This window comes from Pan paniscus, chromosome 6, assembly GCF_029289425.2.
Source record: "Pan paniscus chromosome 6, NHGRI_mPanPan1-v2.0_pri, whole genome shotgun sequence".
Classification (NCBI taxonomy): Eukaryota; Metazoa; Chordata; class Mammalia; order Primates; family Hominidae; genus Pan; species Pan paniscus.
Window position 1 is genome coordinate 104,620,349 of NC_073255.2, and position 17,537 is coordinate 104,637,885.

Genomic DNA, 17,537 nt, shown 5'->3' on the forward strand with positions numbered 1-17,537 from the left:
TCTTAAGCTATGCCATGCAGTTTGCCCATCCAGTTGGAAATGGTAATCTATCCCAACCTTCATGGTAGAAGCAACCAATTACGGCAATGAAGGAGGAGTCTGTGGCCCTCTTCAGATGTGTCACACTGGAGTGTGCTGCCAAAATAAATTTGAGTTATGTTTTGTTTAGCTGTTAATTGTTATCAGAGTCCCAACAAACTTCATTTACTGTATTTTGCAGAGATGCTGTCCTACTGCTCCTTGTATCTTTAGAACCTACCAAAGAGCCTGGCACATAATAGACATAATAAGCAATTTTGTTTAAATCATTGAACCTAATTTTTTGAACAGTGGAACATAGTAAAACCACAGGATAATTTCATTCACTTTTCAGAAATCAAGCTGTGAAAGTAACAGTTGCCTGACTTAGAATCTTCTGATTGGAACTCACTCTTCACCTTTCTCTTCCCATGCAGCCTAAACTATAAAGTTGCAAGTTCCAAATGTCAGGCAGTGTGTCACTGGTAGTATTTGTCATTTACACCCAGACTCATGGTTTCTGCTTGTGTACAGAAAGGATAACAAAGTGACTGGCTAGCTATTATAATGAGAAGGAGGCCTCTGCACGCCCATCACTCACTTGCAGTGAGGTATGGCATCTCATCTTCCTCTAGGACTTCTCACCAGGCATTAGAGGATTCTCTCATCAGAGTTAGTGCTGTTAGTAAGCCCACAGTTGCAAATTCATGTCAATACTCCTGTGACCAATTTGTTATATACTGTCATTTTTAAAAAATGCACAGCCACACTAGCCATTCTTTTTCACTTCAGACCTGCTTTTTTTATTTTAAATTTTCATTGAAGTGTAATATACATACAGAAAAATGCATGTCATAATTGCACAGCTTTATGACTTTTCACAAACTGAACACACCTCATGAAACAAAAGTCTGGATCAAGAAACACAAATTTACCAGCACTCGAGAAACCCTCTCAGGCTTCCTACAAGTCAGTAACCTCTCATATTCACAAGAGTAAAATCTGTCTGACCTTACAATACTGTAGATAACTTTGGTATGTTTAGGCTTTTATATAAACGGATTCATGCAATACGCACTCTTTCGTGCCTAGCTCTGCCTTTATTACTTGGAGAAATGGGCCCTTGTGTAACATACACATGCCATAATTTTATGCCCATAATTTGAGTATAACACAAAGAAAGGAAAGCAAACCTAGAAGCTGTGTTATATGAAGGCTTTGTGTTATTCTTAGTCTTTTTAAAGCACAGGTAAAATCAGAACCAGTTTAAAAGTTGAAAGCTATACAAGAGATATGTTAGTCTTGTTAGTTGAAAATCTGTCTCAAATTATATCTGTGTTGGGAGCTTCCTACATTGAAATGTGTACAAGAAGATAGTAGGGGTCAATATTCCCTGAAACTCATGAAGGACAAGAGGGCAGAAGACAGCCCAGACTTGCTGTCACAGGCACAGTAGTTGCCATGGAATTTAGACTAATAAGTGTTATAGAGGACCCAAACCTCCTATAACTAAGGCCTCTATTGTGATGGGATAGTAAAAATTAAGTCAGAAACAACTTGAACACCAGAATTTTAGGAAATATTCTTCTTTTGACATTAGGGGTCAGTTAATGTCCTAGTCCAGATTGACTCAGGATAAGAGGTGCCCAGCCCCCTTCTAACAAAACTCAGTACAACAGGAGAGGATCAAGGGAGTAAGGATGCTAACATTTTCTGGAGAAACAGAATATATCAATTGAGTGTGAGCACATGTGCCCTTTTGAGGAGAAGGAGATGATCACTTTCCATCTTCTCCTGGCATATTATGGTATTTAGCACCCATAAACACTAAACAATTCAGAATTTACTGGACACCTTGGAACTTTGATTCCCTCATTGCATCATCCGCACAGCCAGCAGTTCCCCAAGATCACACACCACCTTACACCTCAATGAGAAGAAAGGCAGAATGCTAGCTGATGGGGATCATTTGGAGAGTCCAGAACACCCCCAATTTCATTAGAGTCATTGATAAATTATCCTCACTCCAACAATTTTAATAATAGCTAACAGTTATTGAGCTAATGTTATGTTTTGTTTCATTTCATCCTAAAAAATCATGAAATAGGTATTGTTCTTGTCTTCATTTTACACATATATAAAATGAGAGCCAAAGAGGTGGCCATGTGCTGACATCATGAAGTAGATTCAAACATTTCACTAAAGAGGCCACACCCCAACACAGTGGCTTTCAAAATGTTTTTTTAACATGTCCCAGTAAGAAATTATTTTACATTGTAACCCAGAATAAATATTCATATACACATGCATACACACCAAAATGTCTTAGAAAATAATATTCACCCTTTCTACATAAATGCCTTATATTCATATTTTGATATTTTTATTATATTTTAAGCTCTTCTATTTCCTTTTAAAATGCTCACTGTGATTTGCTAATATGGATTATGACACTTGAATAGGTTGTGAAAATTTGATCTGCAGTTAGAAAAACTCTGATCTAAGGTGCTATACCATATTGCCTTCCCAATCAATTTCTATTTGATTTTCTAGGAATGGATTTTATAAGAGCATTGTTAAATTTACCACCAGTGGTGTGCTGGTAAATATTTAACAATCAAATCTTGGGAACTTATGGAGGGACTGATTTTTAGTGTTTGCTGATTTCTGTGATGTAAGCGCTCTCACCACGGCCAATTTTAAGGTGCCAGCATGGTGACACTGAACACAGCCTTGGGAAGAGATATGTGTAATTGGTTTTTGAGAGATGGTACCAGCCAACTACTGCATACTAATGATTGTCCACAAAATTTTCCAGCTAAGCAGAACTGAAAAAATATGTTCTAAGGTCACTTAAACGATAGGAGAGTTCCATTACACCAGGTTTAACTTATCAATGGCATTTAATTGTCTATCTGATGAGATCAGGATTATTCTAAGCCTGAAATCTCATAGTATCTGATATACACAAGTTGACTTCTATTTGAGTATGGGGTTCATACATGCTATAACTTGAAGAACATCAGTTAGGCCTTGATACTTTACTATCTGTACACAAAGGTATCTACAATTCCATGATTAAAAATGTTTCTCTCTTTAATGTTTTAACCCTGTGTTTTGGGCCATTCAAAAATTTGATCATCCCTAAATCGGTAACAAATTAACTTGCATTAATGTGCCAAAACTGGTGGTTTAATATATCAGATGACTTGATTGTGGTAAGAGAATTGAGAAGATGGGACTTCTGATAATAGCATAAAGAAAAGATGATTCTGGAGTCACTGAATTTCTGGAAAGAGCTGTCATTAATACAGTAGCACAGTGGGAGCCATCATGAAGCCTGTGGCCATCTGAGATGGCATCTATATGTAAGGGTATAAATGGGATAAAAGTTATGGGATTAAATAAAATAATCTATGTAGAACATTAACCATAGTTTTAGCACATAGTATGTGCCCAATAAATTTTATTATCTTTAATGTAAAGGGTATGGGAAAGACAGACAGAGGCTATTTGGGAATCATTTTGGGCAAGTTATATAAAACCAATTTCAAACTGATTTCAGCAAAACCAAAAGGGAATTTATTGTCTCATGTTACTGGGAAATTTTAGATGGATTAAGCAGCACAGGTGTCACTATAACCCCATTCCTTGGCTCTGCAGTTCTCTGTGTTTATTCTCAGACAGGCATTTGTCTCATGGTGGTAAGATGCCCACCAGCAGCTCCCATACTTACAAGAGCTTACATGCATTCTTTTAAGCCACTCTACCAGAGAGAGGATGTTTTTCTCCTAGTGGTTCTGAAAAATTTTCTTAAATCATCCTGCTTGGCAATGATTTGGTGACAGGCTCATTCCTTAACCAACTGCAGTAGCCAGGGACATTTGACTCTGGTTAATCAGGTGTGTCATAAGCCACCCATCAAGCCAGGAATGAATTTACCTCACTTTAGAAGCATATGCGTTGGCTCCCGAAGGAAAACTGTGATGTAGTTTCCAGGAAAAAAAAAAAAAAAAAAAAAGGAAATCGATGCTAATCTGTCAGACCAAAACGGAAAAATTCAGCTCTGTTTTAGCTGATTGGGATTTTGCTTAAAAGTGAAACTTCCCAAATGTTGAAATCTTATTCAGCAAGTCAATTCAGGTATGACATTCAAAAGGCTTAACAACTAGTATCAAGTTATCGAAATGGGCAGTAATCATAACCTTGGAAGTGGAAACTAAAGACCCTACTGTGCCAGAATCTAACCCTTTAGTTGCTGGGTCATAAGGAAATATGGGGGTTAAGGATGGGAGAGGGTAGGTGGAGATACGCCAGAGAGGGGACCAGAATAGCCAGGAAGATGGAGAAATGCTCAAAGGGCTTGGTAGGATTGGCTATACACCAACTGGATGGAAATATTTAAATATTTTAACAACTGGTATGGCTGTACCAGTGTGTGCCAGCTGGGTTTAAGCCTTGACTAAATCTATTAGCAGCAATAAAATTAAAGAAAAATATTCTCTCAAATGCTACTTTCAGAAACATGGCTGTTGAATTATGGGGATGGCTCTTTTAGTAGAAGGCTCTAGAATGCCTAAGGGGGTTTCCAGCAAACAGGATATAGCATGAAGGCAAACATATATACACAGAGAGAAGTAAAATCAAACCATAAAATAAACAAAATGGTAGTGGAACTTTTCTCACTTTTTAAAAAAATTTGTGACAAATATAGCTTTTATGAAATTAAGCTAACAATATCTAATGTCTAGACTTAACAGATTTTCTTCTGTATTAACCCACATATTGACTATTTTGGTATTATTCATTCCTTCTTGTAGGTTTGATTTTCCATCTGGTGTTGTTTCCTCTTACTTTGAAGTAATTCCTGTAGCATTTCTTTGTTTGTTTGTTTGTTTGTTTTTGTTTTCTGAAATGGAGTTTAACTTCTGTGCCCCCAGACTGGAGTGCAATGGCGCGATCTTTGCTCACTTCAACCTCCTCCTCCTGGGTTCAAGCAATTCTCCTGCCTCAGCCTCCCAAGTAGCTGGGATTACAGGCACACGCCACCAAGCCCAGCTAATTTTTGTATTTTTAGTAAAGACGGGGTTTCACCATGTTGGCCAGGCTGGTCTCGAACTCCTGACCTCAAGTGATCCACCCACCTTGGCCTCCCAAAGTGCTGGGATTACAGACATGAGCCACGGTGCCTGGCCCTCCTCTAGCATTTCTGATTGTGTAAGTCTACTAATTGTGAAATGTCTGTTCTAATTGCCTATAAAAAGTCTTTATTTCAACTTCTTAAAGTATAGTTTAACTGGATAGAGAATTCTGTGATGCTTGACCAATTTTTCCCCAGAACTTCAAAGATGCCATTTCATTAAGTTATTTTTTCTGATAAGTCAGCTATCATTAATATTGTTATTACATTACACATATGTGCTGCTTTATTCTGATTGTTTTCAAGGATTTTCCTTTACCTTTACTTTAATCAATTTGGCTATTTAACTACATATGGTTTTATTTATATTTATCCTGCTTGAGAATTGCTGAGCTCCTTGGTTTTGTAATCTTACGTTTATCATCGAATTTGGAGAATTTTTTGGCCATTACTTCAAGTATTTTCTCTCATTCGTCTCTCCTTCTGAAACATTAATTTTGCATGTGTTAGACTACTAAATATTTTCCAACTGGACACACTGAAGATTTGTTGAATTTCTTTTCTATCTTTTTTCTCTCTGATTGGATTAGATAATTTCTTTCGGTCCATTTTCAAGTTTATTATTTTGCCTCTCCAATCTGTGCCTCCTGTCATGAAATCTTTATTTTTAAATATTGTACTTCTGAATTCTAGAATCTCCATATAGTATTTTTATAGTTTCCCTTCTCTGCTGAGATTCCCCAACTATTCATTCATTTTGTTATGTTTTTGAACATATTTATAATAGTCCAAGTTCTTGTCTGTTAATTCCAAAATGTGCACCATTTCAGGTCTTATTTCAAATAATGCTTTCTCTCTTTGCTCTGGGTGCTGTTTTTCTGTTGTCTTATATGTCAAGCAATTTATACTTACATGCTGGTTATTATAGAACATATATTTGTAGGCAGTCTGAATTATGTCATCTTTCTTTAAGAGTTTGAGTTTTGTCCTAACAGGCACATAAATAAATACTGGTGGATCATTTTACTTTTGTTAGACTTAGTTTCATTCTTTATAAGGACAGGTCTGTTTTATACTTAGTCCTGTGACATGGCCCTAATTCCAGAGCTTGGCCTTTACTAATAGAGTACAGCCAGTCTTTCTAAGGTTTTAATAAAAAGCGCAAAGTGCCTAGTTTGATCTCTGCACTCTGGCTGGCTTGGAACTCTAATACCTCTCGGATATGTCTGCCAGGCCTCACTGAGTCTCACCCTGTGGATGACCACTCAGATCTGCCCACCAACTCCATGCAGCTCACTGCCCCACAAATAGCAACCACTTTAGCAGCTTAGAATTCTATTAAATAATCCCTGCCTCCTCAAGTCAGAAAGACTGCCACTGCTACATGGCAGGAAAGTGCCCTGTGCAGAATACTGGGGAATCTATGGGGTAACCATGGGGTTTCCCTCACGTATTTTTTTTCTGTCAAAGATCATAGTTTGCTTCATATTTTTTCTACAATTTTGTAGTTATTTTCAGCAGGAGGGTAAATCCAGTTAACAGTCCAATATCTGTACTTGACTTCTCCTAGTAACCATGTCATAGGCATGGTCACCAGGAATATGTGAATGATAGAAGTGATATCTTTGTAAAGACATGTGTGACATATGTTCTGTTTTGTAGACTTGTTGGAGCAATAATGGTAACGTCTTCCTAAATCCTAATTCTGTATTTATTACTGCTGACTACCATCTTGAGCAATTTGCTTTACTGTTTCTCTCAGTCCCTCTGTCACTCTCTACTTAGCAATAGATGTTATAATTACTTCTTACCAGGAAACAGAAGAGTTAATTCACTATGCAGAATACTCTGAAATTATATAAAAAGGGACTGTATACATCTAGGAAATTATTAATAATAGCCACTTGATGGGTCATATTGCCAATTGGTAAAAATATCCTCCTAAAAATGGTATTCCTCCATTTCTGCTCCTTCACCATTTTGTCCAGAGCTAGAGAGAAAGCTTTTGAGAAACCCAGTTTCTACACTCGGTTTATGCTGACAAACCTGAAACTTCTATTAGACTTTGCAGCTTGGAAGAGGTAAAGGACAAAGGTGGATCACAGGGAATTTGGAGAGGCTCTAATTCAGAGGCTTTGTAATGAGGGTAAGGAACTTGAGGATGCTAAAGCAGCTGAAATGGCAACACACACATGTGTACGTGCACACATACCATGAAAATACTGTGCACTTTGATGCTTAGGAAAATAAAGGTTTACTTTGAAGGGAAGCGAATAAATCTGCAATATATTCTATACTGAGTCACTCAACAAAGTGAATACTATTGATGGGAAGTAAATTACCAGCAATCACCAAAGTTTAGGACAATCTGTTTGCCTACCTCATAAAATCATTTTCCTCTAAATTCAGAAGATAAAGAAAATAGGAGATGAATAGGAGATGTGATTTTTATTTTTTAATTTACCTTACTTAGTTTTTTTGGTCAAGGTCGAATAGTGAAGTGGGCCTTTCTTCTTTTGGCCTCATCACCATCCGTTTCTCAGCTCCAATATGCTGACTGGCAACGTCCCTCTCTTCAACATACCCAGGGTTCTTGGGTGTTTTCATTTTATCTATTAATAAAATAGGTTTATATAAGAGGGTCTTATCAATTAATTCCCACAATTTGACCTAATGTTTTTGTTGTTTAAAATTTCACACACATTGTGGGATTTCAAACAGCCTTAAACTCAGAAAATTTGAAGGAAAGCAGAACTCTTCTCCCTAACTTTAAATCTTAGTGCATAAGCCTGGCCTCCTCTATTCTGCCCCGTCCTTCATACTTTGAAGGAACTTAACCTGTCATTTGATGTATTGTTTTCCATTCCTCCTAATCCCTCTCAGACCAATAACGTGTATTCTAATTCTTTTTTCTCTAAATGCTCTCAAAATTTCCAGTTTTAATTTATACTTTTCTTCCTGTAAAAAATCAACCGACAATTCAGCATCACAAAGTCAGATCAAAGATATTTGGGTCAAATTTATCCAGGGCCAAAGTTGAATTTTGGCCTAGTATAATGTCATTTTGAAAATGACAGATCTTTTTAGCAATCTTTGTTATCTGAATGAAATTTCCAAATTATTTTTTCAATCTCCTGATCAATCTTTCTAAAACTTGCATGCTACCGGGAATTTATTATTTAACCAACTTTTGACAACTGTGTGTGAGGCACTGTGGAACATACAACAATATCTAGAGTATGCTCCTTGATATATAGTAGTTTACAAACTAATGGTAAAGTAAGAATAATTTTCAATTTAAAAACTTTGCAAATAAAACACAAGACAAAATATGATCCTCATGATAAACATAACACAAAGTATAGGGAATTTAGCAAATGAAGGAACCCCTTACAGTGGAGTAACATGGAAGGCTACAAGGAAAAGAAAATTTAAGGTAGATCTACTAAAAATGATTGGGTTTGAAATGATGAGCTACTCATAATAGCTTCCTAAGACTTCTGGGGAAAAATACCCTTTTTCTCTAGTAAAAGAATTACAGTCATGCAATGGCATATCTCCTATTAAAAATGCCAATATAGCTACAGCGTCTGTTTGTTTACCCAGCTGAAAATGGCAGTCTAAGGGCAATGGCTATGCCTTTTGTTGCCCATAATACTGACAGCTGAAAAGTTACAGAATCATAATCAAATTGCACATACTAGGACTAACCCTAACTTTGCTCCAGATTGATTGAGTGTGCAGGATTTGAGCACTCTCAGAAACCCTTCAGCAACTTAAGGATTTATTTCTGGGAAAGAGTATGTATGGTTTCTGGCATTTTATCTCCCAGATAGACCCTTTCCTTTCCCTGGATAAACTACTTTTGCATTGACTGAAAGTGCATTTCATTTCCGACACCGAGTCCCTGAGCAAAGAATGGATGAAAAGACATATTATCATATGCAGAGTACAGAAATGCTTTCAGTTCATATATTCCAGGGGTTATATTCATAGCAAACCTCTGAGATTCTATTAATGCATCAATTAATAAAACATTGGTGAGCAGGTTGCCTACAGAGAGGGCTACACATGCTTGTTTACAGTTGACGCATCACTCATCATCCCTGAATGGAGAACTTAGACTGTAGAGATGCAATTCTCCAGCTGCATATGAATGTGGCTGCAGTAGGGAGCCTGTTTATCTGAGGAATGTGCTGCTGGCTGATTTATAATGAAAAGAACCGGAAAAGAGGTGGTTGGTGCCCTTTCACACAATCCGATAAACTGTTACACAGAGATAACAGTGCCATTGAATTAAACATGTTTGTCTATTTTTCAATGTTACTTTTTTTTTTTAACTTTCTTAGGGCTTCATTTTAAACAGTGCTAATTGTCTCTGATTATGCCTAGTGCTACAGTATTAATCATTATAAGTTCTGCTATAAAGAAAAAGTAAATAAAAATACAGTGTATTTAAACATTAATTGATTTTTGATTTGTAATTCTCTAAAATGACATTAAATGTTACTTAGATATGCCCTGTCACAGAGCTAAAAGGAAAAAATACTTTACATGACATTGTCATCCCCCAACTTATTTTTATGGTCTGCATATCTAATTTTTAAATTTATATAACACATGTAGTATGAATAAATCAGTTTTTGAGTATAGCACTTAACAATTATCATGTTGAAGGAAACCAATGGTATATAAACTTTCAAGATTTTCACTAATGATGAAAATAGTTCATAAAAACAGAGATGCATACTTTTCTATCACTCTTTATATAAAAATGTGTAAGCATTTAGAATGTTATTTGACAGCAGGGATGATGTTCATTTGTTTACAACTAAAGTATATATCCTGGGTATCCAACCCATAGCCTAGTGCACACATAGTGGGTGTTCAATAAATATTTCATAAGTGAATGTGTCTCTGAGACTTTGAGATAGAAGAACGTGCATATTCCTTATTTAGTATTCTCCTGACCAAAAACTTAAGCAGTAAATGTAGGTCAGTTCAGGTCTACATCTCTCCTGGCTTCCTAGATGCCAGTCTCAGTTGCAATATTCAAGTACAAAGGCAGTATTTTTTCTTGCATGATACAAATTCATTACTATATTTCTACCTGTTGGTGACCCTACCATCAAAGAGTGCAATAGGGGAAATGCATCTGATGTGACAAGGTAGGTAATGAAGCAAAAATAATGTATTTCTCTTATTTAATTCCCATTTCCCATACCATAAATAAAATAGTAAAGGGTCATGTGCAAACATAGATATCATGGATGTCTGTATTCCTTCAAGAAACATTCATTGAATTCTTTTACTATACCAGAACGTAAACAAAGAGAAATAAAACACAGTCCTTACCAGTGAAACAGGTAAACTGATAGACACTGTTACTTTCTTTATCATTTTTGTTCATATAATTTTTATCTCTTTATGAATTTGGTAACAGGCTCTATTAATCTGTTCCTTCCCTGTTTGAAGGACAGGCCAAAGATCCAGTTTGGACAGGAGAGACTATTACTTTCAGCGTAATGCAGTGTTTCATTTGAAGTCTTTTTTGGCTAACAGCCCTTTCCCAACAGAGAATTAAGCTTTCTATAGACTATAAGGTAATCTTTATTTGAGTAGCCAAACTTTCTTTACATTCAAAAGATGTCTACACTTTTTGCAAAGATACATGGTCAGCCTGTGTTGATGGCCTTCTTTTAATTAGCTATTCTGTTTTACTAGGCACATAAAACAATTATTTTATAGAGAAATTTCTGCATCTTTATCATTAGCGATAATGATCGCAGTGTCTTTTGCCTTCCATGGCAGTTTTTCTTCAAAGGGAATTGCACGTAAAGATCAAAGAGACCAGAAATTGATATGAAACAAAAAAATTCTACTACAGTATCAACTTTTTAAAAAAATTATTATTATTAGACTTTCTGGTACCCTGTGGCAGATCTCCCAGGGAGGCTCTGAGTTAATACTGAGCATTCCAATGGCTGCTGCCATCAGTGCTGAGATTCACACCTAAACAAACAGACAAAACATACCCCAGCTGACTCTGTGGCTCAGGAAAACAGCCCATCATTCGCTGCATGTGAAAGGAACAGAAAGCAAGCAGAAATCTGCGTTTTAAAGGGCACTGCTAATATGAAAAGGGAGAAATGTCAAAAATGTTGAAGTAAACACTGGACTAGCTCCTGTCTTGCTTGTTTCATTGAGTTTTTTTCTTCCTTGGCACCTAAAAAATTCTAAATGCTGTGCCATTTCATTAATTCTCAATCAGCACACAAGAAAACAAATATAAATCAAAATAGCAATAGCAAACATTTCTTGAACAAACTACAACAGGAAAATAAAGCCAGAAGTCAACAGTTTGATTGGGGAAGGGAGATAAGACAGAATACTTGATCTTTCCTGGTAGTAACTGTTGAGTCTTAAATTGGTAAGTGGCTATTTGCTGGAGAAATTGGTATAGAAGGACATTCTTGGCAAAAGGGAACAGCATGAGCAAAAGCAAGGGGTCATCAACACCCTAAACACCTACTGAGTGCACATAGTTCAATATATCTGCAGCTTAAGATCTGAAGGCAGAGGTAGGCCCATGCAGATAAGCATGGTGAGCAGTAGGACTTTAGAGCTAGCCAGGGATAAGATCATAAAGCACTGAGAAGAGATTTATAATGAGTTAATTCTTAAATCTGTGGGCAAGGGAAACTCAGTATACATTGATAGAAGATGGGCTACTCTGAATAGTAATTGAGATTGTGCATTAGAGTGTCTTCCCCAATGAGACATCATTCAAATTGCTAACATTTGCTAATTTATCTGAGAGCACATGAATAGTGTGGCTTTTAGGCATCTTGATTGAGTCTTGGACCAGCTAGGAGGGCCCTTCCTTCATAAAACCCTTCCAACACACAATCATGTGTGAAGGTTGAAAAGCAGACAGGCATGCTCAACTAGAACACCCAAGGGCATGTGGCTGCAACCTGTCAGAAGAATGCTCCAGGAGCCTGATGCAGTCAGATCTCTCACTTGATTCTGAAAATAATACGTTCATCTTATCTAGGGGGATAGAAGTAAGCAGGCTGTGTGAATGTGCTGACCAAGTGTTTGTTCTAGTGCTAGAAAGCTGAGTGTCAAAGAATTCAACAGCAGGTACATAGGTTCATGTGTGCATGCAACTAGACTACTCCACACCAGAGTTTTGGAAAGCTCTCTAGAAAGATCCCAGACTACTGTCCAAAACATGATCCTCACAGCAAGGCTTTGCCTGATTCCCAATAGATTCATACGTTCTAGCCTAGAATGTAAAAAGATGCTCAATTCACAGTAGCTACAGTCAACTGTGTGCACCCCAGCACTGGCATTCATTGCACTACCTGAGATGTGAGGACCAAATGAGGAGTTGCCTCACTCTGGATAGGGGAGGCAGCCACCAGCAATCACACTTGCCCCATCATCTATAGTTGTACAGGTTATACAACAAAAAGTTGAGAAATCGTGTACTTGTAAAGGGGGTATCTTTGTCTAATGCTCAAAACAGTGCTTTGGGGGGTGGTAGCAGCTCTCTAGGAATTTATTGCTAGGGTCCTGCTATGAATTACAAGAGCTCAGCATAGTGGGGATAAGGAAGAAGTGGTAGCTTTGGGAGATGTTAAGCGGTTAGATTCTGCAGGGCATAGTGGCTAATTGAAAGACGGTAGCAGGGGGTGAAGTGGAGAAGACTCTAGGGTGCAGATTTCTGGCCTGAGAGCCTGGAAACAGAGAAGATCCATTCATAGACACGCAGACTTTGAGGTGTCTGAAGGATGTGTGGGTAAAGCTGTTTAACAGGCAGTTGACCTAAGAAGTATGGAGCTCATTTAAGTGGTAGTTGAAACTGAAAATAGATGAGTTGGCCCAGGAAGAGGTAGTGGGAGGATGGGGGAAGGAAGGTGTTAAACAATGGAATTTGAGATGTTGTCAAGATGAAGCATGATAACAGAAACCTAGGAAGTTGTAATAGGTAGAGAAGAGTCAAGATTTCAATTAAGGTCAAGTAAAATGAGAACTACAGTGAGTTTATAGTTTATTCAATTTAGAAATAAGTAGCAGCTTTTTCCACAACACTTTTGTTAGAGCAGTTGAGGCAGACTCTTAACCTCAATGGGCTAGGATAGTTCATCTATTAAGGGAGGGACAGAGATGCAGTGGTAGAAATGCAGAAATGGTAACAGAGTTAATTGTGTTTTCTTGTGTTTTAAATGGAAAGGGTAAGAGTCCATAAAAAAGGTAAGTTTACAAATGCAGCTTAAAGAGAAGGGATATAAACTCACATCCACATTGCTGCCCTACCAAAAACAAAGTAAATGACTCAGTAGAGAGAGTACTGGACTTGGCTTTAAAAAGAAAAAAAAAACAAAAAACAAAAAAACTGGAGTCCAAACCCAATCTGCAATAAGTACACTTTGTAAGGTCACCGCCTTGACCCTCTGTGCCCATTTCTGTGAGATGGGACCACTAGGAACTACATCATAGAGTGTGTAAGGATGGGGTGAGAATACCTGTGAGAGAGTGCCTGGTGCTGTGGTGTACTGTGTGTTTAGTAAATGGTTTTCTGAGTCATCCCATTAAAGGTCTGATTGGGCATGATCGATGTAATCACTGTTGCTTTCTTTACTATTTTTGTTCATATAATTTTTATCTCTTTAGGAATTTTGTGACAGGCTCTGTTAGTCTGTTCCTCCCTTATTTGAAGGACAGGCCAAAGATCAAGTTTGGAAATGAGAGAGGACTAGCATGACACATTGGCTCCACCATTGATATCTCCCAGAGGTACAGAAACAGGATTCATGAAGATGTTGACAAGACTGCAAGTTCTTACCTTAGCTTTGTTTTCAAAGGGATTTTTACTCTCTTTAGGGGACCATAACTTTCTAAGGAGAGAGATTAAAATAGAAGGTGACCTTGTTTTAGGGGGCCTGTTTCCTATTAATGAAAAAGGCACTGGAACTGAAGAATGTGGGCGAATCAATGAAGACCGAGGGATTCAACGCCTGGAAGCCATGTTGTTTGCTATTGATGAAATCAACAAAGATGATTACTTGCTACCAGGAGTGAAGTTGGGTGTTCACATTTTGGATACATGTTCAAGGGATACCTATGCATTGGAGCAATCACTGGAGTTTGTCAGGGCATCTTTGACAAAAGTGGATGAAGCTGAGTATATGTGTCCTGATGGATCCTATGCCATTCAAGAAAACATCCCACTTCTCATTGCAGGGGTCATTGGTGGCTCTTATAGCAGTGTTTCCATACAGGTAAGATTGGCTAATGCTATTGCTAAAAGGCTGTATCTCTTTGCTTTTATGTGTTGGGGGAACAAAAGGAAAATACCATAATAACATCATCAACGGATTATATCAACAATGAAATTATTAATTTTTCTAGTTATAATTTGATAATATAGGTTTGCAGGCAGAAGATTTTTCTACCAATGAAAATTGTTTAGAAGCATATCAGGTAGCTATTGCAACATTAAACACTACCCCCAAAATTCAGTGGTTCAAATAAGAATATTATTTATTAGTTTACAAGTCTAAAGATCAGATGCTGTGAACTAATGGAGGCTGGGTTTCACTGGGGGCAGCTCTGCTCCAGGTTGTCTCTTATCCTCCTCCTGGAATCGATCATCTAGCCCAGGAATGTTCTCTGAGTGATGGCAGAGGTGCAAGAGAATGCAAACTCAGCTGTACAAAGCTCTTTCAAGTTTCTGCTTGCTTCGCACCTGCTAACATCCCATTAGCCAAAGCAACTCACAGGGCTCAATCCAGAGTGAAGGAGCTGGTAAGTATGCCCTGCCCACAGGACAAGTGCTGCAGTTATGCAACAGACTGTCAAGGTAAGATGAAATAATAATTTGAAGCCACTGATGCAATCAAACACAGGAAGGCATAATGTCATGGAACTCCATTATTCCCACTAATTTTTACTAAAGCATTTTTTTGTTCAGAGATAAAATACAAATAAAATTTCTCAGGATATAAACCTAAAAATGTATGCAGAGAAGCCAGAGGATTACTACCATTTAAAAAAAAAGGAAACATTTAACACATAACTTAAACTAAATATAAAGCTAATAATTGGCTGTCATAATTTTGTTGGGAAAGAAGAAATATACATACTCTTGCAATCCTTACTTATAAGGTTACTAAATTTTATAGAAGTAAATAAGTGAGAAATCATCTAGCTCAACTTCGTCATTTTCCCAATCCCCAGAAAGATTGGTTTCATGAAAACTCCCACTGGTAGAAAGCACAAGAACTAGAACTCAGATAGATCTTTTGTACTTCTGTGTTCTTTTAACTACCCCATCTGATATTTATATGTTACTTTAAGTTTAGTATTTTTTCTGATTAGAGCATTAATGTCACAGTAATAAAAGTCCATGATTCTAAGAGTCATACACTTTGCCTCCCACCAAATTACTATAATCAAAGCCCCAAGCACTAAAAGAAACTATACTACACTCATGTTGTCTTTTTATGTCATGAACCACTTAAATTGGCTATATTTGCATTGGAATAACCTTCTTTCTCTATCTCACATTTGTGGCACTTAAAATTCTAGGTATAGGCCAGGTGCTGTGGCTCATGCCTGTAATCTCAGCACTTTGGGAGGCTGAGGCAGGCAGATCACCCGAGGTCAGGAGCTTGAGACCAGCCTGGTCAACATGGTGAAACCCTGTCTCTACCAAAAATACAAAACATTAGCAGGGCATAGTGGGACACACCTGTGTTCCCAGCTACTCGGGAGGCTGAGGCAGGAGAATCACTTGAACCCAGGGGGCGGAGATTGCAGTGAGCCAAGATCAGGCCACTGCCCCCTAGCCTGGAGCAACTGAGCAAGACTTCATCTCAAAAAAAAAAAAATGTAAATAATGATAAATATATAGATAGATACATAAAATAAAATTCTAGGTATAATTCTGTGTGGTTCTCTGTGAGCTATTTGAAATTTATTTCCTTCTTCAGATTACACCATCATGTTATGAGTAATTAGGATAACTGGTTTTAAATAAACATCCTTAGGTTTCACTAGATGGATAGAAAATATTGCACATATGAAAGCACATCATGTTAATTTTGCCACTCTTTCTATACTTGGATAAAGAGAGATGAAAAATGCTATTTTATTTGAGGAAAGAGTATCAGTCATACTTCATATATATATATATATAAATGAAGTATGTAACATTTCATATATGTGTATATATATAGTCTGCCATACTTCAATCATAATTTCCAGATGAATGCCAGTCATTTCACGAATTTATATTATACCCAATATTACCACTAGTAAGGGCTTATATATATACGCTTTTTCTCACCTTAGTTTCTCCTAGTGCAATAAATGGTACTCTACAGCAGATGTGTAATATCCCACTTATCCAAAGTAATTGAGAAACTGTGCCCTCCAAATGGCCTTTTTACAATCTAATTTTACTCTTTTACTACCTATGTACTTCCTGGAAGAAGTCAGACTAGTTTAGAGGAAAAAATGTGGGCTACTAAAACCCTGTACTAGTTAGTTCTGAAGGTCAGAAGCCACTTCTTACTCATTGAAAGACCTATCTCATTAGGTTTTTTTCATTTATCTGGTCAATATCACCATGAAGTCACAAACGTTGATAAGGTTCTTATCTTCACAGCATAAATAAAAGACCCAAAACTATCGTGCTATAATGGAAACAGTGTAGATTTTGGCAACAGAAAGACCTGCGTTTGAATTCCAACTACACCGTTTTCTGGTTAATCTGTAAAATGAAGAAAATATCATCTACCTCAAAAAGTTGGAGAGAAGATAAATTAAGAAAATCTGTGGAAAATGCCTCACCAAAAACTGACAGATTCAATAAATGGTAACCTTATGTCCCTAAAATTATAGGAAAGGTCAGTGGAAAGCCATATCGAAAGCTAATTATGTGGACTTCTCTGGTGCCCAAGCAGTCCCATGAAGTCATTGCTGGTTTCCCACATGGTTAATCAGCAAGTCAGTCTGTATTAAGCTCCTACTGTGTGCACTGCACTGTGACAGGAGTTAGAGCAAACACTAAAGTCATATAGAACACAGCCCTGATCTCAAGAAACTTAAAATCTGGCTATGGGTACAATGTGCTCTGAAATAACAGTAACTATAATTCAGAATATGTTCATGTAGCTCACAAAGTAAGAAATGACCTTTAGAAAGGTTTTGAGGATGAGTAAGAAAGAAAGTTGCATTGGAGAAAGGCTAACAGGGTGACAGTGTAAATGAGATGCTGGATCTGAAGAGGCCAATCAGAAAACTGTGGGAGACGTCCATGTACAAGGGGATAAAGGCCTTGACATGAATAAGAAGGAACAAGAGA

At 37.3% G+C, this 17,537-nt stretch overlaps 1 protein-coding gene across 3 annotated transcripts in view; it reads left to right on the plus strand.

The window, feature by feature from the left end:
• Positions 1-17,537, plus strand: part of GRM3 (glutamate metabotropic receptor 3) — a 220,901-nt gene that overhangs the window by 107,248 nt on the left and 96,116 nt on the right. For 2 of the 3 annotated variants that reach the window (XM_034964356.3, XM_003822736.5), the window contains exon 2: positions 13,841-14,448. The exons of the other annotated variant lie outside the window; for it this stretch is intronic. In XM_034964356.3, the coding sequence (XP_034820247.1) occupies positions 13,981-14,448 (468 nt within the window). In that variant the 5' untranslated portion in view covers positions 13,841-13,980. The remainder of the gene's footprint in view (positions 1-13,840; positions 14,449-17,537) is intronic. 3 annotated transcript variants of the gene reach the window in all.